This window comes from Anas acuta, chromosome 4 (genome assembly GCF_963932015.1).
Source record: "Anas acuta chromosome 4, bAnaAcu1.1, whole genome shotgun sequence".
NCBI lineage: Eukaryota > Metazoa > Chordata > Aves > Anseriformes > Anatidae > Anas > Anas acuta.
This window is the reverse complement of record NC_088982.1, coordinates 69912017-69938399: the sequence shown is the minus strand read 5'-3', so window position 1 is coordinate 69938399 and position 26383 is coordinate 69912017. Positions and strand designations below refer to the sequence as shown.

At 39.3% G+C, this 26383-nt stretch overlaps 1 protein-coding gene across 2 annotated transcripts in view; it reads left to right on the top strand.

Annotated features, from left to right (window-relative positions):
• Positions 1–26137, top strand: part of MANBA (mannosidase beta) — a 43785-nt gene extending 17648 nt beyond the window's left edge. Inside the window, exons 8-17 of one of the 2 annotated variants that reach the window (XM_068681833.1) lie at positions 5290–5441; positions 5940–6057; positions 8897–8983; positions 9551–9718; positions 12024–12242; positions 13962–14126; positions 15582–15726; positions 21243–21385; positions 23301–23558; positions 25709–26137. In XM_068681833.1, coding sequence (XP_068537934.1) covers positions 5290–5441; positions 5940–6057; positions 8897–8983; positions 9551–9718; positions 12024–12242; positions 13962–14126; positions 15582–15726; positions 21243–21385; positions 23301–23558; positions 25709–25933 — 1680 coding nt within the window. In that variant the 3' untranslated portion in view covers positions 25934–26137. Of the gene's footprint in view, positions 1–5289; positions 5442–5939; positions 6058–8896; positions 8984–9550; positions 9719–12023; positions 12243–13961; positions 14127–15581; positions 15727–19598; positions 19839–21242; positions 21386–23300; positions 23559–25708 lie in introns of those variants that run through there. The other variant, XR_011096453.1, reaches the window with a different exon arrangement.
• Positions 26138–26383: the final 246 nt, after the last annotated feature.

Genomic DNA, 26383 nt, shown 5'->3' with positions numbered 1-26383 from the left:
GTGTATCTATAGCTTTAAATTATTTTACTGGATTTTAATATACATATGGAAGCAGTAATGAGAAACAAGAGCTTTTTAATGTCACAGTTTATGTTTACCTCTTTTCTGGTAGCATTATCCAGTATGGGTGCCTTCACTTTTATTCAGGCTGGAAAATGCCTCGGTTAGTTGGAGACCTCGGAAAACAAAAGATGTTTACTTATGTTCTCTACCTCTGAAAAAGGCTCTTTTAAACATGATGTTTCACCGTGATATTGTTGTGTCATGCATAGAAAAGCCCTTTTAGAGTTCTATAGATGATGTGAAGAGGAAGGTTTGTTACCAAGATTTTTCTTGTTTTTTTTTTTTTTTTTTTTAATTATTTTAATTTGCAGAATAAATATATTCTTAAAAAGCTAATGTACATTCATTTATTAGAATGTGATAGATGTGCTTCAGGTTGTAGAAGAGACAACATTTTAAATATGACCACAAAAGTAATATTCAGGGGTATTTGCATAAAGGTTCCTGCAACACACTGGCTGCGTAATTACCTGATTGTTGTTACTAAGAAGCCTAGAAGAAGTATTTTGCAGCCATCTATTGAGAAAAAAATCACATAAATTAAACTGGGTCCCTTATGCCATCAACACGTGGAAACAATGACATAAACATATGCATTTATTAGGTGGTTCTGATGCATTGTTTCACTAAAAGCTAAGCTGGTCACCAGGCACCTAAAGCTATTCACTGTAACATTTGTTCATGTAAAAAATCTTACAAAATGCAGCAGCTTCTGGAGTCATAGTCCTTACGGGGCTACTTTGATTATGAAGTCCTCATAGTAGTTCTTTGCTATTAATGGTGAGATTATTTAGTGTAGTTTTTTCAATTATTTCAAAATTAACACACTGCATTGTGCTTGGGGAAACAGGTTGTAGGAAAGATGGCTAAAAAGCCCATAGAAAGGAAAATGACATTGTTACTCTGTGAAACCTGTACAGTGATAGGGAGATGAATTGATTCCACTGGGGTAATTGCATCAGGGTATTTCACAGAGCCCTGGGGCATATGACCATAAGGACGTCATCGTCTACAAAAGATACTCAAAAGCCTCTTCTTTTTTTTCTCCTTAAAGGGAAAGAGGTAAGAAAAAGGCAAATGCACCACACAGCGTGCATTATAAATTAAGCAGCCTGTGAAGTGTTTATAGTGCAAAGTCTGGTCATCCTTCGTGTGTTCTGTGAAGCTCTGTCTTGGTTTCTGACACTTCCCTGCTGCAAGCTATACGAGTGGAAAATGGCTCCATAAGCATTTTTTTTCATTTTCCAGCTCAGTTTGCTCTCGTGTCAGCAGGACTAGCAACGTTTAGATAGCTTAATAAGAACTTGAAGTAGTTTAGGAGATACTAAGCAGGGATAGAGATTCCTGAATGTTCTTGTGAGATTACTGTCGGTGACCTAGTGCTGTGTTCTAGTGAGATATGTTTTTTCCCTTCTCTTTTTAAAAAGGCAAATAATGGGGATGCAGTGTTTCTCAAGGGGGATGTCTCTGGATGAGTTCTGAGTATCCGCATACCTTTGGACAGGCGAACGCTAACGAGCGAGAGCTGTGTGTGCAAGAACGCACAGCGTGAAGTCTTATGTCAGATGGAGCTATCCTTAGCAGGAACTGCTGTCTGGTTTCTGATGTTAGAGTAACCTCAAAACATTAGCAAATCCCTTGGGAAAACTTCTGGGAAGCCTCCAAGTTTGTACTCGTGGAGATCTCTAAGGCTTTAGCCAGCTTTGCCGGGAATCTCTGGCTGAGGAAGTACCTACTTACTGTCGTTGGGAGTAGCAGAAAACCAAAATAGAATGAAGCCAACACCCAGGACGAGGTTGGTTTTTGTTTTGGTTTTCCATTTGAATACTTTGGTTTGGAGTTTGTTTCTCAGAATAATGTGAGACAAAGTCATAGCCAGAAATTACCTTAATATAAAACGGGTTTTCTTGAGAGAGTTCCAGTTCTGTTTGCTGTTGGTCATTTCCTTGATGTAGGCACAGCAAGAAGAAAAGCAACTTATTACCTCTCTCGTTGCCTCTTGAGGCATTTATTTGCTTTTGGATTCAGTTTCTCCTTCTTTCTGTATGCCTTTTTCTACTACACTGCGATCAGAGTTTTTTATTTCATGATGCTATTTTCAGAACTTGGATCTTAACCTTCAGCCATGGTTCCTTCCTTCCCTCTACACCCTTATCTCCCTCAGGCCTTTAACACGACTTCCAGAAGTCTTTTAATTTGACTTGGTAGTTTTCATACTGCCTTCATGCTGCTTGCTAATTTATTAGATCACTGAGGCATTCTCTGATCTTATTACAGCTCTGGGCATCTTCATCCCTGTTACTTTTCCTGTTGCTAAATCTGAGAGTGCCAAGTGTGATCTACAGGCCACTCACTCGGGTACAAAGCTTCTGTATGTGACTTAAAAAGATGGGTGTCCGTCTCTTAATGGTGCAGAGAACCAGCTGATGGCATGGTCTTTGGTGGCTAGAAAGCTTATCTTGCATGCTCCGAGGCTAGGAGAAACATTCAGTCCTTGGGGATCAAAATACGTCACCCAGATTGCAGAGTTGCTGTGGTCTCAGTAGCCAGCCAGAAAGGTGCATGCTCAAGCATGGCAGATCCTACTCCACTCCCTCTGTCCTTCTTTTATTCCACCTGGCAGAAGGAGGCTGCAGCAGGAAGAGGTGCTGTGTTACCAGGTGGGTCTCTGGGGAGCAAGGAGAGCACAAAGGCACTGAGTTCTGGCAATGTGAGATGGGATTGAGGAGCTTTTCCCCGTGCTCGTGCTGTCCGGGTGGTCCTGGCTGGGTCTTTCAGCCTCTCAAATTGCCTCTGGTTTGGCCCGTTGCTTGAGTTCCACTTGAGCATGAGTAAAACAGTATCACATTATTTCTGGTAGTAATATAAATGTTCCATTACAAATGTACTCTGAGGCAATCCCAGCCTGTGTGATGACATCCATTAAGAGGACATCCCAAATACGTTGGGAGCCCCAGCTCTAAATCCCATTTCATTTTGTGCCACAAAAAAAGATGCACTGGAGGCTAAGGAGTTTTTTCCACAAGAAATTTAATTCGCTGGAAGAAGGTCAGAGATTTTAGCTAATGCAGTACTCATTATGTAGTTTTTCTTTTGTAGTGTTCAGTAGTTAGGGGAAATGTGAGAGTTGCATGATGATGATTATTATTTTAATTCAACTTCTCATGTTAAAATAAATATGCAAAATTGTAGGAATAGGTGCAAAATTTCTGTCCTAGAGCTCAGTTCGCTGTGCTGGTCTGTGTTTAGCTGAGCTGGTATGCAACAGGAACACAGTAGAAATAAGTCAGGACACACTCTATGCTTTTTCTACGTGCACAGAAATATTGGTCAGGTAGTCAGAAGTGTCCCCTCAGTGGTCTGATTTTGTAGCTTTTCTGTAGGGCAGCTCTGTAGAACACTGCAGGACTTGGGCAAGTCCTCCCCTTCTTTTGTTCCATTTAAGTTTCTGGCTTTTGGTCACTGCCATGATGCGGAGGTGTTCAGTTTGAGGTAAGAGATCTGTGGTTTTCACTCGTGCTTGTAGTTTGCATTGCATCTGTCCGGGGGTTAATTAATTATTGTTGACTAAGAAGCACCAAAGAGGAAGGAAAAAAAAAAAAAACACATTTTTTTTGTTGTTGTTGTTTCTTTCCTGCCACTGGAAATAATTTTCTGTCTATCCGCATGATTTTTGGTAAGCTGCAAACTCGATAGTCACATGGTGGGATTAGTCACTCCCTTGTTGAATTGCAGAGTTGTTCGGTGTGTGAAACAAATAATTATGTTTTGTCTTAAAGATAGGTGTATCAGTTGCACTTAACTAGGTTAATTTTAGCCCAGTGTACTGACAGATACTTGTCTCAACTGGAGCTTATGGCAGAGACAGAACAGCCTGTGCTCTGCCAGCTGACCTTTTGAAAAGGTATAGCAAATAGTCATTTGAGGAAGAAGTGGTTGCTAGCTCAGGGGTAGCCTAGGAAAAAAAAACACTCGGGTTCCTGCCCTGATGACCCAGGCTTGTTGCTTAGCGTGTGCTGGCTGAAATTTGCTATTTGCTTTCCTTCACTTCGTTTAATTTCCCAGCTTTCTCCCTGTGGCAATGAGCAACAGGTACCAGAGGGGAAGAGTGTTTTCTTTTTGGTCTAGGTAAGTTGAAGTGCAAGAAGGGTGTGGGAGAAGAAGAACTCTTAAAGTCTTCCTGAAAGAGATGTATTCTGTGAGTCTTTTCAGCTGTGCAGGACCCCAGCACAGCAGGTGCTCTGCACCAGCCCCATGGCAGGTAGGGAAGACACCTCTGCAAGTAAGGGTTCAATGCAAGCTATTACTGCAGTCCACTAAATGTTGGCTTGTGACTGCAGTGTTATCTGTATGTCAGGGCAATAGGCACACCCAGCAGAGCAGCACCATCACTTGGGCTGAAATAAAGTCCCAGAAATGATTTCTTGAGAACTTTCCTTGTGCTTGCAGGAAGAAGGAACAATTTTTATTTTTCCACTGTCTGCAGTGCACAATCCCAGATGTTAGGCTGAAAGGGCAGCTGTAAAGGATGTGCTTTTATCTGGAATGACCTTTAATACCTTACACGGAGCTACTGGTGGTTTAGCTGAACTGGTCTCTCTGAAACCTTGTAGCTGAGCATGCTGTTCAAATATATGGCTGTGATGGCCAGAGAGGCCTTTGCTTCCAAGCCAGCGTTTGTATTTGCATATCTTTTTCTGTTTAATTGCCATACCTTTTAAAAGCTTTTCAGAGCAACAAAAGAAGATGATCTTGCTTTTATTGCATGAACCTGAATTATGATGTTCAGGGACAAGACCTGCAGCTGAGCTCCTGCAGTTTTCTTCCGTAAAGAGAAAATTGCAGATTAAACGGTGTGTCTGATCTAGTGCAACCGCTGTATTCCTCTCAGGGGTCCCCAGCTGGAATTTTGACTGAATTTTGCAGGAAGCAAACACGCATCTCTCTCACACATACACACAAATACATGCACACACGCTCTTTCTGTCTCCAGCCCCCTACTTCTCTTAATAGGGTAGTAACTTTCAGAAGTGAATAGGTTTATCAGAAGGATTCTTTCTAGCCCTGCCACAGTGCGTTGCAAGCAGGAATTTAGAGACAGGACCATGTCTTTTGACTTCTTGATAAATTCTTAGTTGTTATTATTCAGTTGAATCACTTTTCTCATGGTTTTCTTGATTTATTTTATTTTTGTCTGCTTTAAACCTAGGTTTCATGTCTTCACAGGCCTATTTTCGGACAGTGGAACTTGTTCAGGAGCCTATTCCTGGGTCACCAGGTCTGAGTTTCTACTTCAGAATCAATGGCCGACCCATTTTCATCAAGGGCTCAAATTGGATTCCAGCGGATTCTTTCCAGGACAGAGTGACCTATGACAAGTAAGCCACGTTTGATGTTCTCTTAGAATAAAGGGTCATCTTTTCCTCCTTGTGGTTCTCTATCAAAGGGTGGTGTTGAGGGCTGCAACTCCTTTGGCAGGACAAATTGTTGTGGGTCAGGGAGCTCAGATTAAGGGTTAATTATCACTGAAGGATTGGAAAGATGTTCAAGGTATGGAGGTGCAACAGCTGCTGGGAAGGCTGTTTTTTTACACAGGGTACTGGCCTTTCTGTTATTTTTATTAAAGTACTTTTGTAAAAGCACTTTTTTACATGTACCACTCCATCTATTTTGGCAGAGTTAACAGTACCAAGTAACTTTTTCTAGACAAAAAACTGCTTTTTGAGATCCAGATATATAGGATTAGAAGGTATCAAAACAATCTGGCTTCTACCAGAGTTACAAAGATTGCCTGCTAATGATGAACTTTTTGTTGAAACTCCTAAGTAATACTCTTTCACAAAACTTAATTAAATCTTTTTTTTTGTATTTTACAGATTATGGCTACTCCTGAAGTCTGCAGCAGATGCTAACATGAATGCACTTCGGGTCTGGGGAGGAGGAGTATACGAGCAAGATGATTTTTATGATATTTGCGATGAACTAGGAATAATGGTAAAACAAAAAGACAAACCACATATTTGAAAATGGATAAGAACTTGCAAATTAAAGTCTACTCTAAATGAACAAAATAAGAGAATTAATGCTTAAGTTCTAGCCATCTTTCCAAAGAATGCATAGTAAATTACCAGCCTGATACATACATACGTATGTATATACTACATATATATAAATCCTTCTTAATTGTTGCTCATTAGTGAGGCTGTCTGTTGAAACTGGAAGTGATCTAGTGATATTTTGGAGTCTATTTTAGAACCCCAGTTTTATTTTCTCTTATAATTAAGGCTGTTCCTCACCTTTCCTCGCCACCCTTCCCAGCCCAGAGTCTTGCTTTCTCTTTCCCTTCCTTTTCTCTCTACTGTCGCTGCTTTTCCTGCTCTCTTACACTTCCCAAAATCAGAGATAGAGGCTTGTGCCTTTAGCTCTTTCTCTTCCATCTCTTTTCAGACCAAAACTCTCATCTGCCTATATTGTACCTCTCTACAGTTCTACATTTCCTACTCTCATGGAAAGGAATGAGAGGAAATAATGAACATCCAAGGGACTGGTACAAGTGATGTCACTTAATGCAGGATGTTGATGTTCACTGTGCTGATGAGCATGAAAGGAGAACTTTTGTGGATTATAGGCCTGGAGTAAGCAGCAACAGGGACTTGAAATAGTTGTGAAACACTTAGTGCATGGGAGGAGGTTATTGATGAGCTCAACTAATATTTTTTGCACTGCAGCCAGACTGTGGAGCCTTTTGGTTGTGTTTAGTGCTTACTTGTGTGAGAATAGCCCTGCTGAAAAATCTGAGCACTTCAGTATGTGCCCCAGGTTGAGAGCAAAGGCCTTGGAATCTGACCTCAGTGAGGATTTAAGGTTTGCTCAATTTGACTTCTGTGCTTAAAGCTACCTCTCAGTTATCAAAACACCAAGGAAGGTACTCATGTTTTTCCCTGCTGGTAAAATGAACATTATTTCTTTAAAAAGTGTTTTCTCTTTTACAAGGGTAGTCAAGATAAATATTTAAATTTTACTCAAACTTTTTAAGAAAAAAAAGTTTCATTTGGCCGTACACCAAGGTATTATCCAAAGGACAATTTTTGAACAAGCCAAAGTTGAGTATAAATGTAGCTGTCAGGGGAACACCTATGGCATACGTATGTAATCCTAGATGAGTACCTTTGATTATATGAGCTTGGAGGCACATGTTAATAAGCTTTGATGAAATAGGGACTGGATGAGTGAAGGTTGAGATGCATCTGGTATTAAAATCCCAAGAAATGTTTATGGTCTTTATCTACAGCATATATAATAAGGAAAACAGAATTGACACCTTGCTGCCTTCTGCTGGGTGTGCTTGGCAAAAAAAATAAAATAAAAATAGTAGTTATATCTATTTTAGTCATCTGAATGAATGCCCTGATTTTCAGGGCTTCTGAGCACTTGGCAGTTCTTTCATTTTTGACACCGTGCATCTAAGTAGGCCATGTAGATCTGTGCCTGGGCAGTGCTCAATGCAAGATTTAGATCTTATTTAGCAGCCGGAATAGCAAGTAGATGTGGAAAATCAGACCCTTATTCTGGAGCGGAGCGGTGCTGGAGGCTTTGGGTTTTATTCCTTCTGATGGTCTTGCAAAGGCTTAAAAGAGCATTAGAGTCAAACTGTGTTTAAAGAAAAACAGTAACAGCTCACCGAGGGAAGTAGTGAAAGAAAGAGTTTAATTTGGTACAGAGAGCTTTGACTCCACACAGTCACTGAAGAGTCACTGAAGGATTCTGAGTAGTTTTCAGCAGTAGCTTTGTTTTCTCTTCAAGTGTGGGACTGTAACAATTATGGATGCATTACATACACATGCCCTGTCTTCTTCCATATCTCCATTTTTTTTCCTGCAAGGAAATCATGACTGTATGAGGAACTGAGCTGGATCTCTTCGCCATATATGTAGTATGTTGTTCAGAAAAGTGTAGCCCATTGGGAAGGACTCCCTCCTTTAGGTTAATGCACTCCTTCAAGAGATTTTTCCATTAACATTTGAGATAGACAGTCCAGAGTTAGGGCATTAAAAAGAAAAAAAAAAAAAGAAAAAAAGAGGTAAAACAAGAAATCCTACCCATCCCATTGGGCTTCTTCCTTTCCACTTCTTTGTAATTCTCCTTCAAGGTACAAATGACGGAGTTCATTGTTGAATTGAAAGGCTTGCTGTTTTCTAGCAAGGTCTACTTGATCTTTCTTTGAAGAGAAAGAGAAGCATGCTGTTAAAGTTTGTTTCTGCCCCTCTTACTGAGTAAGATTTGCTCTTTTTAAGATCAGTTTGTGCATTTGGTGTGCAAGTGTTCTGTTAAGGAGTACACTTGAAGCATGCATGATACCTCATCTGAAGAATTGCTCTCTTCTTTTAACAAGTAATGGGGATTTAATGTTACGTATGCAAAGCATTAAACACAAAATTGTTCTGTTCAGCTGGAGACTGCCCCATATTAATGTTTGAGCAATGCATGGGTTCTATTTATTCCACAGAAACCTATTGAAGTACATCTTACTGAGAAATGTTCTACCGCTCAGTGAAGGCTGTCAAGCTCTAGTTCCTAGGGGTAAATATTTTATAATTCTTTATGTTGAGGAAAAACACAGTGCAGTATGCACATGCTGAATGCCATAGGGGATGTGATTGTTTTGGTGATGCTTTCCAAAACTAACGAATGCAGCATTTCAGTTTAATTCTCTTTGATATAAATAACTTCTGTTTGAACAAAGTACTGTGTATCCAAATAAACATTTATTTTTTTCAAGTGTGGAAAATTATTTGCTAACAGATTTTTTTATTTTATTTCCTATTTCTCATAGATTTGGCAGGATTTTATGTTTGCATGTGCGCTGTATCCAACTGACCAGAATTACTTGGAATCAGTAAGAGCAGAAGTTTCTCATCAGGTATTTTGTCCATGTGATTTATTTCTCATAACTTGGTTTTGATTGAGTGACTGCGTAATTTGGCTTCCCAGAAATGTTTACTTGAAGTTTTTGTTAATGTACATTTAGGTAGCTGGCAGAAAAAGTAATCTTGGTAAATCCTCTTTAACTTACTTGCAGGAGTAGTAAGTGAAGCAGAGGTCCAGGCCTTCCTCCTGTGCAAACTGCTCTCTTCTCAAGGATATTTAAGAGCATCCACTGAGAGAGTGAGCTCTCATGGTAGCAACGTGCCTTAGCACAGAATTTACCCTTCACATGTGGCTGAGTAGAAGCGGTTGGAGCTACATGTGTGTGTATAATGGATGTGTGTTGGCATATTAAAGGTTTGTGCAAGCATACAAAAGTTTAAGCCTGATCTGAAGCTGGGGAAATAGTGAACAGTGTGGATAAAAACATGGGAGTGTAGACTCAGAATATGTAAAATATGCCCATGGACTTGTAATTCAAGTAATAACAAGTGATTATTTTTTTTTTATTACTTCTAAAATACATATTTTGCTTAACCTCTGAAACTGAATTGTATTTCAGGTAAGGCGGTTAAAATCCCATCCATCAATTATTTTGTGGAGTGGTAACAATGAAAATGAAGCAGCAATTGCAAGTGACTGGTTCTCCATACCACATGCTGACAGAGAAGTCTATGTCAAAGATTACGTGCTGCTGTATGTGAAGAACATCCGAGAAATAGTTCTTGCTGTAAGTAATGCCAAGAAACCGGGGGGGAAATGTGGCTTGGCAAAAGATTTTAATACTTGCAATTTAAGCAATTTTTTTTAACCCTCCTTGGAAATGAAAAACAACACGTTGAGGGATTGTACTTTCCAAGCTTGTGTAAACAACTCTAAACTCAAGGGTCATCCACAAAACAAAAAAATGACTCTGTGTTAAAGAAGACCTGAAAATGTAGATAGTCTTGACTCTTTTTTCTTTCCTATTTTATTTGCTCCACAAATGCCTTCACTTGCAATAGACAAAAATCAGCTTGCCCATTAATTGATCTAGATGATCAATTTCCATTATCCTGATTTTATTGAAGCATACTGTATGATGGATTTAACAACCCTAAGCTTTTCAACTGCACTTGAAGAAATTAATGAAAATATTATTTGTCCAGTGTGCACTTCTAGTATTTGACTGAAGTGTTTGGCTTAAGTATGTTAAACAAAAGCTACACCAAACATTGTCCTTTTCATGCTATTTGGTCTAACTACACAAAATGCTTGCAACATTTTGCCATTCTTAGCCAAAAGGAGAGCTATGAATATCACTTGGGTTCAAGCACTGTTTATAAATCCCTACATACGCAACATCAATTTGGGACTTTCAAATCAATTACATATGCAAAAAAAAAAAGTTAGTTAAAAGTAGATTCTACAACATAATGAACTGCAATACTTGCAAGGAGGAAGAAATAAAGCTACAAAAACTGTGCTGAGTAGTGCCAAATCACAGATTTCAGGTGCTTCTGGTTTGCATGCTCACAGTTTAAGTCTTATCTCAAATATTTTATTTTGCTTTCATATACTGTAAAAACATCATTAGTGTGTTTAAAACAAAACAAAACCACACATCACAAAAACCAATAAATTCATAGTACCTTTCTAATGGAAAGATGGAAATACGGGAAAATAATAAAAACAAGGGATGGGTTTGAAAGAACCTGCTGAAAAGGATCCTGCTCTGCAAAGTTGTATATTCTAAGTGTTAGTGGTTTCTTAGAATCAAGGTGTTAATCAAGAATGGAGATGCCTGTATCTCAGGTAGTTTCTTTGCAGTGTGTGGCCTGTACAGGTATGCTGTGGTGTTTCTGTGCCTGGCTGCACAATTTGGATGGCCAGTGCATGTTTCACAAAGTGAGGTGTTATGGCTTGATACCGTTTTTCAGTTATAGTCCAGTTGTGCATTGTCGCTGTCCAGCAGGGAGCCTCTTTTTTTTACGCCTATAGATTAACTGTTTTAAGTGCCAGAAAGAACCATGCAGTGATGTAATTTCAGGTCCTGTGTAATGCAAACCAGCTGAGGAAACCCTTAACTACCAGCAGAACTGAACTGTATCACTTAAAGACTTTGGGGAACCTAGGGTATCCTGTAATAAATTGTTTCAGTTAATTGTCAATTACTCATATTCCAAAAAAAAAAAAAAAAAAAAAGTACCAGGGGGGTGAGGAGCAAGGGCTACTCTTTCTTGAAATGAATTACATGTCTAAGTGCTGTGCTGTGTTAGAGCCAATTGCAGTATCTTGTGACTGGTAATTCAGGCCTCTGCCTCACCAGCAGAGGGATAAATGAATTATACCTGCAGAAGGATTCCTTCAGTACTTTGTAGGGTACTGAGGATACTGATAGAAGATTTATTATACCAAATCTGCTGAGGCTATAAATAAAGGCCACTCTGAATAATTTGAAATGTAACCCCTTATTTAGTGTCGTCTTCCTTGACATGCAGAGCCAGCCAAAATGACAATAACCTGCAATGCTACCATGCAGGCATTAGTAGCAGAATACCTTGAGTTTGTTGAGAGTAAATTTAGGTGATCCCTTAATAATAAAGGGGGAAAATCATGGCCTTGCTGCTGCAAAAACACTACAAAAGTAATGATTTTACATAAAGGAAAGAAGTCATAGCACTCAAATATTAATGTTCCTTGAGTTTATTTTTCATGAGATGCACTTTAAATAGGTTTCATTAAGAATTTAGAAGCATAGAAAGATAGAAAATCTCTTGATGTGAGGAGAAAATTCTTTAGAACAGCAGAGCAAGCAATATCATGCCTAACTGTATTCCAGGAACAGGAATAAGAAGCTAATTAAGCTAGTAAAGATGAGGAATGTCAGGACACAAAAAATAATGTTTCCTACGTGGTGACTCAGACTTTTGGAAAAGGCATTTTCTTCCCCTGCATCCCCCTCCCTTTTCAAAATGTATTCCAGATATTTAGACAATAAAAGCCAATCACTTTATAAGGGGTTGCGGGTTGTTGTTTTTCTTCTCTGATCCCAGGAAGATAAGAGTCGTCCTTTTGTTGCATCCAGTCCTACCAATGGCGTGGAGTCAGTTAAAGAAGGCTGGATCTCCCAGAACCCTTACGATACCCATTATGGTGACACTCACTTTTACGACTACAGCAGTGACTGCTGGAACTGGACAGTGTATCCCAAAACTCGTTTTGCTTCAGAATATGGATTTCAGTCCTGGCCATCCTTCAGTACACTGGAAAAGGTAAGGCTGGGCTTCCAAACTTCATTGTTCACTCTGCTCTCATTTAGTGAGGGCAGTGGGTCTCTTCCCAATGAACTAGAGCATCACAACTGCTGCTGGATTAATGCAGTGTTAGGTCTGGTAAGTGGCAGGTGGGAGAGAAGTGCGTGGTGGTGAGGAGGAAGGGGATGAAACTGGACTGGATCCCTCCTCAGTGGTTAATATATTTGCCTTGACGTTGCAAGAGGAACCAACTTTAATACAATCAGTTGTTTTATTAGAGTTGCCATTATAGGAACGCCAAATAGTCATATTTTTTTCTTCTAATTATCTGGGTTTTAAAAATAACTTTTCCTTTCTTAACCAGTAAGCGACACTTTAATGAGCTCTTCAAATGGAGAAGCTTGTATTGATTGAAATGTTAAGGCAGTGCTCGACCCTGGCTACTAGCTTAATTCCACATTTGCTTGTTTTGTGGCTCTTCTTCCATTGGATGTGAACTATAAAAGATAAGCAATATTGTGACCTAATAATAAAAAGTCAGGTGGCTGAGCATGGTAGATGAGAGAATGTTACAAGACTATTAATTTTAATATCAATTCCATTTAATAAATAGTAATGATTGCCTGGTATCTGTTTTCTGTGGCTGTATTGAAGGGTATGGGTCAATTAGACACAGAAGAAACCCAACCAGTGCTGAATTGTGCTGAACTCTAAAAATTATTGATTTTTATTCTCTTTTACCTTTTTATTTACCTTTTATTTTTATTTACGTTTTTTATTCCTTTTTCAAGTTACTTGCTTATATGCAATACATAAAGATAAAATTAAAAGGATTTGTTTTTGTCTCCTATTAAATCAAGATACTGTATATTCTATCTTATTTTTGTAGTTCAAGCAGAGATATCATGCTGTTTTCCCATTTATTCAGGGAGAGATATATTTAATGTTGATACCTGTGCATATGTCTAAAAGTTCAGAACATTCCTTTCAGTTTGCTGGACAAAAAATATTATTTGGGATATAATCAGTACAATCATCCAAATTAATGAGAATGAAAATATTTCAATCTATCCAGACTAAAATGAACAAATTTAAATAAAAGATTTTATAGAGATGGTAATTACAATGAAAGCTTGACAGTCATAGCTGTATGACCTGTACTGCATTGTTGTTGTCCTTAGTTGAAAACAAAATAATAAAAATTCATGATCGTTTGTTTCCAGAGGCAGATTGCTATAGCAGGTTTTGAATGCATTTTATTGGAATTTATAGTCCTTCTAGCTTCTGATACTTATTAACACTGGAAAGAATGTGGGTTCTTTCCTTCTAAGACACCAAACATGCCTAGATATATTTGAATAGAGTACATGCTTTCATCTTAATCTAGGGTGTTTCTGATTTGACACAAACCCATGGGAATCTTTGAGGTCCCTTTGTCGAACTCAACCAAAGAACAAATAAGCTTCATGCCAGTAAACTACGCATTGCTCTTGCAGGTTCATCAGCAGTGTCTGTTTTCATGCGTTTGTACAAAAGAGTGTTAGCAAAAGGTGTTACTTACTCAAAATTTCTGCGTGGCTGCAATATAAAAATGTATAACTAATGTTAAAGATGTTGGGCAATGCCAGCAGAGTGTAATAGAAAACCTTTCCTGAATATCCTGTCAGTCATTAAATGCAAAACGTGAATTCAATGCATGTTTTCATTCAGATATTTTACTTTTGTGTTTTTTAAAAGGTTTCCTCCACTGAGGACTGGTCCTACACAAGCAATTTTTCTCTCCATCGACAGCACCATGAAAATGGCAATGACGAGATGCTTCAACAGATTGGGTATCATTTCAAGCTTCCCCAGACGACAGATCCCATAAAAAAGTTCAAAGATACGATCTACCTCACTCAGGTAACAGTGATATCTTCAATATAAGGAGCTGTTCATACTGGTTCCATTAGATACTATCAGTGTCTCTAATGGGACCATGGCATGGGGGTTGGAACTAGGTGATCTTTAAGGTCCCTTCCAGCCTGAACCATTTTGTGGTTCTTTGATTTTGTTCTGTTATATGACGTTCAGTCACACAGAAACATTCTGCATTGAAGCATTGGAGAGTCCAGTTTAATTTGGAAGTAGCTTGTCTCTCATTTGTTGGAAAGACTGTAATTTTCATGAGAGAAGGGCTGGAATACTTCATGGGGAATTTCCCAGAAACGAGCTCAGTCAAGAGAGAGCCTGGCTGCATGTGCTACTTTGTTCCCTGTCCTCAGGAGGGCACATGCAGGGATATGTTGGACTTTTCTTGGAACGCATTTCTTCCTGGGGCTACTCTGCTTTATTCCCTGTTGTAGACAGGGTATGTTTTGCTTTTCATGTGGCCCCAGTAGGCTTATTGTTTCCGATTTTGCCAGAAGAAATACATTAGCTTTTGAAACAAAATTATTTGTAGAGAATGCAGCTGTCTGTGAATGCGATCATTGGTAGCTTTTGTTTTGTTATGAACTCTAATATTTATGTTTTAGAGAATCTACTTTGATTTTTTCAATTAAGTAGGTTATATGGTGCTCTTCATCTGAAGTAAGTTTGCCTTATGCTTACTTCTTTTTTCTTTGTGATTTGTATGTGACTAATAAATAATGTTAAGTAACTTTTCAATGTTGCTAAGCAAGATTAAAGTGCTATTAGTTTTTTGTTGTGTTCCAAGAATTTCAGAAACACTCTTGCTGGGAATAACTGCACATTCACTATGTTTTTGATGTTTGAGAGCTGCTGTCAGCAAGTTTTATATAAAAACAAAACAGCTGGGGAACTTTAAGCACTGATGACAGGAGAACAAGGATAGATGATGCTGTGAAATTGAAAGCAGGGGTAAACTTGCACAGTGAGGTCTTGACTCAGAATGCTATGAGAGTTTCTGCAGGGTTAAGTCTGCTGAGGCCTCATTAACAGGCTAAACAATTTAAGAATACCAGAATGATGATAGCAAAACAGATAAGGAGAGTTAACTTGGCTCTAATAGTTAACTTAGAAGTGTTCTTTACCTTTGAGCTTTCCTAAAGAAGAACAACTTCTCTTCGTTTTGAGACTTTCTTTAATACCTCCTCGGCCTAGTAACATTCTTTGTGAAGAAAATAACTGCTTATTTGGCTTCTGTTGAGAACCTCAAAATTACAGCAAATGTTTTATTAAAGATGAAGTGGGGAGGGAGGACAGAATGTATGCTGGAACTGTGTATTGCGTGTGTTTGAAGTTGTGTGCCGTTGCTGTGACGCCTGTTTTACAAGTCAATATATACACATATGCTTTGAAAGCAAAGCACACTAAAAATAACTATGTTTTTTTTTAATGTATTTCTTGACCAAGGTGATGCAGGCTCAGTGTACAAAGACAGAAACTGAATTCTATCGTTCTAGTCAAAGCGAAATAATCAACGGAGAAGGTCACACAATGGGTGCTCTGTATTGGCAACTCAATGACATCTGGCAAGCACCTTCGTGGGCTTCCTTGGGTAAGTTTTGCGACAGTCTGATAAAATGCACCAGCTGTCAGTCTTTGTTTTGCTCAACTGAAAATGTCAGAATAAGAAGCAAGGCTCTGCACTCTCTCTCGGGTCACTTTGCGCAATTTAAGCGTGTGTCTGTCCATCGTTGAGAAATGCTTTCCAGAAAAGTGTTTTACACAGGGTCATCCTAATAGTCTGTGGAAGAGGGTAATGAAAAAAGCAATTATTTTCCTTCGGAAGTTTTGCTCTTTAAGTTCAGATTTTGCAGCCAGCAACTCAAACAGTGTTTTAGAAAGGTTTAGTGTAGAGAAGTTAGAATTATATTTAATTCTTAATTCCTGAAAATATGTTTGTCATTAAGTGGTATTCTGGTTTCTCCAAAGAAAATAAGGAGATGATTGAAGAAGGATAAAGCTGTCTACTAGGAAGCAGCAATGGTTAACCATGAGAGCACAGCTCCATTTTCCAGAGAAATTTTGTATTTATTTTTTGCAAAAATTATTTTAAAATTGGAAATTTCTAAGAAATTTTATTTCCGGAAGGGCCTAGAAATCCCTGATGGTAGTAGTTGACTTAGTTATACTGGTGCACGTGAGCCAACCTGAATGAGAATGGACAGAAAGACAGCTAGTGAGATAAGAAGGAGCAGCTATGCATAAAATTATGATTTCTGTAATAATCCCAACAAATTTGATGACACTGTGTCCCCTGAGGTAAAACGATCAAAACAACTCCCGTCAGTGGCAGTAGCACGTTGTCCAAAACCTATGGAACTGTCTTCCTGTTCAAAGCAGGATGGGATTTATGATCTGATGGTGTCCTTAGCTGTATATTAAGTGGGTTGAAACTATCTTCTCCGTGCACAATTTGATTTTCACCAGAACTTTGTATGATACCTCTCACCCAGCATAGCTTCTGAGAAACTCTTTACAGGCAAGATGAGTAGCTGAGATTTGGTGTCTAACTTAGTGTCAGGTGAGGTGAATCACTCTTTGTAGCTAAATTATTTTGCTAATATGCTATTTAGCTAAACTGCACGTGATATCTCCTTTTATTCTTTTTATATATATTATTTTCAGAGCACCAAAATGGAGGAAGCAGATATATGAAGAGAGAACTTGCTTAGGCAATAAGAAATAGGAGAGGAATGTGTGGTATGAAGGAAGTGGCTGTGTTTCGTGTTTTGTACACTTTATCTGGAAGTCACTAAGAGTTAGTGTTAAGTTCTGGATCTTTCCTTATTACAAAATGCCATTTGGTCTTGTTTTAGAAACTTAGCTTGCCCCACCCTACCTGTCTTCCTTTTTAGCTCTCTGAGAGTCATTTGTCCTTCTCTCATTTTTTCTTCATTCATCCAAGCAAAACAGCAGGCACCAACAAAGGAGAACAAAGTAGTAGAAGTAACAGACTATTTTAGTTAAACATTAAGACAGTGGTCTGGCTATAATGGTCACGTTCCTGGACTTTCTGTTCTTGTACTTGTAGTCCAAATATCCCGATGTTTATTTTTATGATTCTAGCAGTTACTGACAATCTTGGGCTTTCAGTGCCTCAGAAGAAAAAGTGACTTGGAAAAATGCCTCTTTGTAAAGGCAGGTGTATTGATAGATGAAGTGATTGTGAAGACCATAAATATGTCTTCTTAAGTACAGTGCTGATGTCATTGTAGAAAATACATCAAATATTTGAATTATTCATATGTTGTTGAAGTTAGTTTGCAGAAAAGAAGCTGAGCAGAGATGCAGCTGTCCCTTTGTTTCCTTCTGTTCCCTCAGTGGAATGAGGAAAGGTTTAATATTCATTTAATTAGGCACTGTGGTAGAGGGATTTTTGAAATGCTAATGGCTGAAATTATGCAAAACTTCAGGGAAATTAGTTTTATTTGCACTTCAAAAACATGGTTCTGCATCTTGTTAGATGGCACAGTAGTATCACCAAAGCACTGCTTATTTAAATCTGTTACTTCACAGGGACCCATGGAGGGGCTTGCATAATTTCCTGGACCAAGCGGAAGTGTTTCCTCATGAAACGGGGAGGGAAAAGGATAGGAAACACATCTCACTAACTTACCTTTAAAATGTTTGCTGGGAATTGAATGAAAAGACAGCACAGGACTTCTGCCTTTGGTTCAGAATGAAACATGTTTCACCACAACTGGATTTGGTTTGTTAGCAGCTTCTTGTGAAGCCAGTTGTGTTTTAGCATCCGTTGTAGTGTGTTTTGGGAAGTGCTGCGACACACGTGGCAATTTATCACCCTCCCACACAACGTCACCTCGAGGTGCCCCACTGCTTGTCATGAGATTCCCTAGAAGAGATAACTGGCTTTTATTGCAGCTTCAATATTCAAACCCCCGGTGAGCTGAAACCACAGGCTATTATGGAGAATAATAGATCTGAATTCATGAGGCTGATGCGAGGAAAGAGCTAGCAGCATGTTTCTCAGGTTGCATTTAACGATTTCAAGTGATTAATTTAAAATCCATGCCAGGGAGAAGAACAGTTTGTTCCCACTCCTGCTATGAGTGTAAAAGGCTTCGGGGAACAGCCAGAAAAGAGCGTACCAGGGTCTCTTTTCAAACCTAATTTTAGTTTCCTGCTCTGAAGTTTGTTATTACAAAGAATACAGACCCCATGTTATTATCAGGAAGAAAATGGGGAACGTGGATCTCTTCAATAATTTGTTTAAATGTGAGGGGAGGAGGAAACCACCTCAGGTCTGTTTCAAATAACTTGGGACTGTTGCTTTTGGGTATGCTGGCCTGTTACAGGAAAGTTTAAACCCAGAAATATCTCATGATAACTACTTGATCTCCGCATTTCTTTCCATTTTAGGGGTGGGGAGAGTATTTTATGTGCAAATTGCCTAATTTTTAAATCAAGAAATATGACTGATCTTAAGGAAATGAAGGCAACAGATGAGCGGAAAGATGTGGCTTTTGTAACAAGTGAACTTTCGGTCCTCTGCGCTGACTGAAATTACTTGGACAATTCTGTTACCGAGGTCCTGCTGCTGGAGAAGTTATCTTTGGAAGTCCTTTCCTGTGTGAAACTGCTCCAGCAGTGGAGCTTTGTTCTTCAAAGGGGCTGTAGGCTTTTGGGGAAGGGAAATGCCAACCTTAAAAAGCCGGCTTCAGGTAAACAGGCGAGTGGTGTTGTAAACATCCCAGAACAATAGCTGTAGTAGTTGAAGCCTAGACTGAGTTTTGAAATGGTAAAAACTTCTAATCCTGTGGTTTGTTTGCTCTTGTTTACTGAGCTTTTTGTTTGGTTGTTTTTTCCTTGTGAAAGTATATTGCCAAGTTTACTCTGAATGGTTTCCTCCACTGTGCAAGTTCTTTGAGGATCTCTGTATTTGCTGCATAGGGAGAAAAGCTGTCTTTCCTTCCAGCAGCTGTTGTGATTATGGAAACCAGTCAGAAATGAAGGCACAGGGAAAACCGAGGGTAGGACCCATTACAAGATAAACGGGACTTCACACCACTCGAAGTAACAGAAACTGCTCTACTTCAATCGCATTGTTCATTTTTGTATTTAAGACAGTAGAGACTAGATTTTCATCATGTAAATAAAGCTGAGAAAAAAATTCAAGTCAGCAGGCCCTGAAACCTCAGCCCATATTGGGTGTCCTGTCTGCAGTCATGGTGGGCTCTGTCTGAGGCCTGCAGTGAGCAGCATCTATGGCCCTGACAACTCAAATTCCTGACAGTCTTGTGGCAGTCATGAGGGCTTCAGAAAGTTCAGCCTCTCCCAAAGCCTGAGCTTGGGCACAGTGCTTGTTTCTCAAAGACTATTGTTTATAGTTTTCAGATCAGATACAGCCTTACGGTTTGGTGCTTCGAATAAGCCATCTCCAGTCCAAATTTCTCATCTTCTTAGGTTCTGTGGCCCTGAAAAATAACTGGTTAGTGCTCTCTGGTGTTTGGAGGAGTTGTCCTTTAGACCACCAATGCTTTATACCAGAAGTTGTCCTTGGAACACAACAGCATGGCTTTGTTCTTGTGCTGAACAGCACCAACATGGGATGTTCATCAGTTTAGCAAACTGTTTTGAAGAAACTCTGCAGCCTCTCCTGAAGTATTCCTTCAGGCTTCATCTCTTCAGTTTGCTTCAGTCCAGGTAGCTTGAATGCCAGCGCTGTTTTGTTGGCAGCAGTCTGATCTTTACCCCAGTTCAATTTTGCACGGGTTGTCCAGGCAGACACAAGCTTTTCTTGTCTGCTCACCCGTCTAGCTGTTTGCTAGTGAGCTTGCTTAACACGAGGTGATGTGCAGGGTGCTGAGCTGGAGCTAACGCGCTTTGTTCTCCTTAAAGTTCATTCATGTCTGTGTGGAGTGCAGGCTGAGCATGTCCAGGTCTGCCTGGTGAAAGCCACAAACACACCCTGTAAAGACCTACATCACTCTGGATGCGAAGTCCTTAATTACGAGGTGTTTGTAAGTGCAGAGAGCGCTGTACGAGCACCAAAACAGCAAGGTAATTGGTTCCAACACAAGCGCGTTACTGGAAATCTTCTTCCAGCATCCCTGAACTCTAAACCTGTTGTGTAAAACAAAGAGCCAGAAACACAACTGAAGCTGGTATCTTAAGTTTTCTTTCCTCGTGAGGTTATGCAGCTGACTTGCTGCTTCTTTTTAATGATGTTTCAATGACGAGATAGCAGCCAAGCAGAGAGTGAAAGTGCTGACATTGGGTGCTAGGTGCAAAATGAAAAGAGAAAGGAATGGAAATGGTTCCTCTTTCAAAATGTCTGTATGGCAGTGTTGCATCTGGCAAGATTGCTTTTTTTTTTTTTTTTTTTTTGGAAGAGCAGACGAGGTTTGATGCTTTTCCAGCTTGTTAATGACAGACTATCAAATTATTAAAAGTAATGAGGTACAGCTTCCCATTAAATAAGCAGAGCAAACTGTTTGGCGTGTCTGCAACATGAGCTTAACTAAATCCCATACAGTAAGCGTTGTCTCTAGACTTCAATAAATTAATTTTGCCTAACTTAGGAGTTGCCCTTGTTTTGAGAACTTAGGCTTCATTGCTCCTGATGTTCTAAGGTAGAACTGAAAGAAGAGAACTGATGAAAGGGGAGGAGAGATTAATCAGACTATTATCCGTTTCTTTACAGTGGTGGGAGTTGGTGGCAGTGCCACCAGTGCCTTTGTGTTTGTCCAGATGCTCTAACTGCTTGTTTGCCATGTGGTACGCTGTGTCAGTTCTGTTAATGTCACTTGTGTTGAAGGCTTCCTGTAATTGGATGGCAGAATATCGGTGATAGGGCGGAAACTTAAAAAATGTGGCTTTTTGGTGAAGATCATAAAAAGCTTGGAAGAGCGTCAGATTCCTTCCAGAGGTGAGCCTTGTCTTGAAGGAAACAAGATTAACTTTGGTCGTTCTCTGCACCTGGTAGAGGTGAAAAAGGATGGTGGTGACGTGGTATTGCTGTAGCAGAACTTGAGAGCACAGGAAGGGATCCTGTGCCAAGACAATGTTGGATTCATCAGAGTCTTTCTATGTTTTATCCCTTTCCAGAGTACGGTGGTAAGTGGAAGCTGCTTCATTATTTTGCCCAGCACTTCTTTGCCCCGCTGCTGCCTGTGGCCTATGAAGACAAAGGCGTGTTGTGCATCTACGGTGTCTCAGATCTTCACACGGACCACGAGCTGACTCTGAAGGTAAGGGACAGCCCTCCAGCTGCCCTTATGTCCCTCCTTGTAGAACGTCAGCTACTGAATGAATGAAACTGAAATGAGCACATCTTCATATAGACAAACTCAGAAAGTCCATTCCCAACCACAATGGGATGCCATTCATGTCTGTAATATTCTTAGGGGCAATACTGCCCTTCGTTTGTTGTTACAGTACTGAGCACTGTTTCACAGAACAAGGAACTAAGTGCCTGTAGGTGTAGGCCTGAAGCTCACTATTCTGTTACAATCTTGTAGGGATTTATGGTTAAATAAACCAGGTCTGTAAAATGGTACCTCATTACTTCATCTGTTCCTTGGGTGTTAGAACTAGGCTGATGAGCTAAAGCAGGGGAAAAAAGGATCACACCTTCATTCGACAGCACTTAAACTACACTGCTTTGGGAAAATAACTATATATATATATATATTTTTTTTTGGTATGTGTGAAATACCAAGAAAACATCTAGGCGTGCTTTAACTGCAGGGTCACCTATGCAATATCACCATTTTACAGTTGATGCCTTTACTGTGTTTTCCAACACTGCTATAGAAAGTGGTAGGTTTTCTGAGATAGTATTTGGGCTGCTGAGTTGCCTTGTAGAACACAGTTATTCTTTTCAGTTTCCTAAGTTTTATTGCTGTTAATTATATGCAAACCAGACTCCAAGTGAATTCAGTTGCCATTATGTATTGCAAGATACAGTTCTGACATAAAGAGCTTCCCATGTGAAAAAGCTAAGGATAGAAAAAGAGCCCTAGAGATAAGGAGTGACTCACTAGTTGGTTCAGAACTAATATTCTGAGTATGTCTATTCCTATTTCACTGCTCTGTCTGGTAGGTTGTGATGAATTTTCAGATTTATAAGTTTAGTAGGTTTTGTTTGTTTTATATATATATATATATATATATATATATATATATATATATATATATATATATATATATATATATTTTAAATCAGCTCATATCTCTGTTCTCAGAGGATTTTGGCAACTGACAGCCTCCAGTATGGAAAATGGTTGTCATTTCTGGGTCGTCAGTTTTTAGATTAGGATTGCAATTAATGGAATTGTTCATTTCTGGTCTGAGTTATTGTCACAGACTTAAATTAAAATTTTTGGATAAAATCAGAAAATGCATTGGTAGCAGGCTAGTTCCAGTGAATGTTGCATTTAGCACTTCAAGAAATTTTGAACTTCAAACTTTTGAGTCAAACTTTGGAGTCAAGATATGTTTCTGACTGCAGAACCCTGTTCAGGTCCAAAACCAACCTAAAATATTTAAAGAGAGAATTCTGTCATTCTCATTAAGCGCCTGTCTTCCAAATTACGCATTTTGAAGTGCAAGAGTGTATTCATAATGCATGTGTGATCTCTGGGTATGTATATTTTACTGTCTTAATATAACTTCTAAAGTCCCTTTTAAGATGATGCAGCAGGCTTCTGTTTAACAGTGATTGTGCAGAAGCCCTAGATTACCCAGTTGGGTTACATCAAATAACACAGAGCAATTTCAAGAAAATCCTTTGTTTCACTTTTTTAATCAGGCAGAGGAGGAAAAAGAGCCAAGTAATTCCATTTCCCAGCACACCCTTGAGAGGAATTGTCAATGCCCTCCTCTCAAGGAGCCTGGAGAAAAACAAAAAGCCTTGCAGATCAGAAAGAGTAGCAGATCCAGGTTGTTTGAAACAGACTTAGGTTTATATAACAATCTAATTATTATTCAGTATTGATTGTTTAAACCTTTGTAAAGTTTCTTTCTATTAGAGTTGAAAATTGGCTGGTACTGTCAGGAGAGCATCTCTTCCTATGACTGATGGGAAACATAGTGTGCTGGGTTGTTTTCACAGATGTAATTTCTCTTCTGCTAAGCTTTGTGCTCTCTCAACATGCCCGATAGGTCACCGTGCACTCATGGAGTTCTCTGGAGCCGGTATGCACCCTTGCCAAAGACGGCGTGACTGTTAGAGCACAAAGTGCTGTCCCCATCTACAAGGAGTCCATAAACGACTTGCTGGAAAGATGCAGAAATTGCACCAGGAAAAGCTGCGTTGTTACTTTTTATCTTGTGGGAGAAGGTGGGCTCCGGAGCCCCACAAATCACCACTTCCTCTCGTCCCTGAAGGATGCTGTCGGATTGGAAAAGGCACAACTTAGTGTAAGCATCAGTCATGCTCAATTACAGCATTTGGTTCTGCTAGTCTCAGTATTTTGAGTTGCTTGCCTGCTGCGCGTTCAGTGCCTGCTTCCACTCAATGTTCTGTCTCTCTAGCTGTGGCAAGTTTAGATCCCATGTAGAGGAGTTCTAAATGGTGCTGTTTTTTTCCCCTCTGTGCCATGATATGCATATCTGAGTAACACTTCTTTAGTGTACAAAGTTTTTTTGTTTGTTTTTTTTTAAATAACGAAGTCTCCCTTTCACTTGTTTTCCCTCTTTCACCTTACTGCTGCAGCATTGCTCCCTTCATTCTTTTTGTCTCTAGGCAGCAAATAGCATTGTAACAAGTGCTTTTGGTTTGCAAACAGCAGCATAGGTCAGTACTAGGTATGTGGAGTATTGTCAACGGTATTTCTTCTTGAAGTGCTCAGACTCTGAGATCAGTGTGCCATTGCTAACATGCAATATTGCATGCTCATTTCCTCCTGCAAATCCCTGCCCTCCAGCGAGGGGGTTCTGATTTGCATAATAGTGATTATTTCATAATATCTGTGAAGTGTGGCAGTCCTCTGAACAGGCACAAAAAGCATCAGAGTGTTGTGTAACATTCACTTACTCCATTTGCTGCTTTTCCCTAGATTTCTTCCATTTCTAGCAAGCCTGCTCTGTGTATGTGTACAGACACATTTGGTTAAGCTTCACTTTTTGTTTGTAAATCTTACTGCAAAATTCTTAATCAGCAGAGTGGCCGGATGGCGACCTGTGCCTTCTCACATGAGGTTTCCAAACTGCAGCTTTGCTTTTTAGAGCTAAACTAAACAAGAGGGGAATAGAGGTCTTTAATCTTTTTAAATCTGGACCAGCATAATTGCTTTACAAAAAGAAAATGGGCTAGATTTTCCCCTCTTATCTCTTTCACGGCAGCACGGCTTGCCTCCTCCGTATACAAAGGAAAGAAATCAGCTTGTTTTTTATTTTTTTCAGCTGGTGGCACAATCTGGAGTCTGAGTCATGCGGGTTTTTTTTGTGGATGACATCACCAATAATAAAAGCTCTGCAACTGGAGCACCGTTGGGAGATCTCTCTCCTTTTTCCCATGGCTGTGTTGTCTCTGCAGTAGTAACTAATAAGGGTAGCTAGCAAGGATAAATGCAGAGTAGTTATTTTAAGAGCATATGCAGCTGTGATTTAAAAAATAATTCTGTTTCGTGAGAAGCTGGCACTTTTATACATAGTTACTAACAATCTAACTAGACTTTCAAATATATTCCTCATCCAAGTGCTACTTTTCACAGTATTCCTTCAGTGTTTTTTCAGAAAGCACAAAATGCAAAGCACGTGTGTTTTTTTCTGAAAAATTAATAGCATTGTTTTTCTTTTAAGCAGGTTGTGTTTTCTGCTCTTGTTTGCTTTCTACATGTAGTCACCGAGTATTTGAAAATGATGTAGCATAATGTTTAATGATGGGGAATGGAGACTGCTCCTTGAAAATGCATCCTGGTCGTGCTTTTAAACCTCAGAGAAATTAACTACTCATAGAACTTAAAGCATTAAGCCTTGTCCTGGTATTTTACATCATATCTACCTTCTAAACGCAGCATAAAGCTTTCGCTGCCCTGTTCCATTAAGATGAGGTGACTGCCTCTGTTAGTTTTATCATCTTTTGCATCTATGTGCTTCTGTTACCGATGTAATCACAAAGACCAACTACTTCAGAGCGTGAATTTATAGGTTATGGGTGAAGTATGTTGGTAAAAGGGCAAACCTCTATCACTGCAGTAAGTATAGGATACAAGTACTAGGTACAAATCAGATTACCATGTATTTGGTGATTTTCAAAAGAAAATAGTGAAGTGATAACAGTCCATGGCATTTTTTCACAATCTCTAGTATTCTGTGGGAAGGCTATAACCAATGTTTGCAGTTTTTGCATGATTCTTATATATTAAACCTGTTGGCTTGACCTGTTGTTCCAGAACATATTTTAATAAGAGAACTAGAAGAGAAAAATAATTTTGATAAATTGTGTTTTTTCACAGTCTTTTTACTGACAGAATACCCTTTCCCATTTTGAGAGTAACTGGTTGTTCTTACTTAATGTGTGTGTGTATATAAAAATCTATACATATTTCATTTTTTCTTTCTTCCAGGCTGCTGTATCCCAAAAAGATGACGTTTATGTATTTGATCTCCAGACAACTGCAGTTGCTCCTTTTGTGACTCTGGATGTAGGGAGTATAAAAGGTAGATTTAGTGACAACGGTTTCCTCATGATCGAAAAGAAGAAAGTGGTTGTGTTTTATCCTTGGGAGCCTACCAGTGCTGACGAGCTAGAAAAGTCGCTCACCTTGACATCTCTGATGGACGTTGCCTGAGGATTTCTTTCTAGTGTGAAAGAAAGAAGTGAAACAGGAAGAGGAAAAACTCAGAAGAATTTGACTGAAGTAGAAGTGAGGTGTATGAGATGAGCTGACTGGAGAATATATTGTCCATTCCTGTCCTGTGTGAATTTTAACTGCTGGTTCAATGTAAAGATACCAACAACAAAGCTTGCTTATAATATATATGATGCATTGAAAGTGAGGCTTTGTCAGGTAACTGGAAAAATGTGTCCCACATAAAAATGGGTGGGGTCAGTTGATGCAAGAGAGCTAGCTTGAGTCCTCCAATTCACTTGAGAAGAATCACAGGGTTGTGGATATCTCATAAGTAAGAGGGAGGACAAATATGTACCTCCACACCCTGTTTGTAAAACCCCGTATTTTTTCCTGGATAATGTGGTGTGAGACATGTCTGGCTGCAGGAAAAGGGAGAGGAGAAGAGTT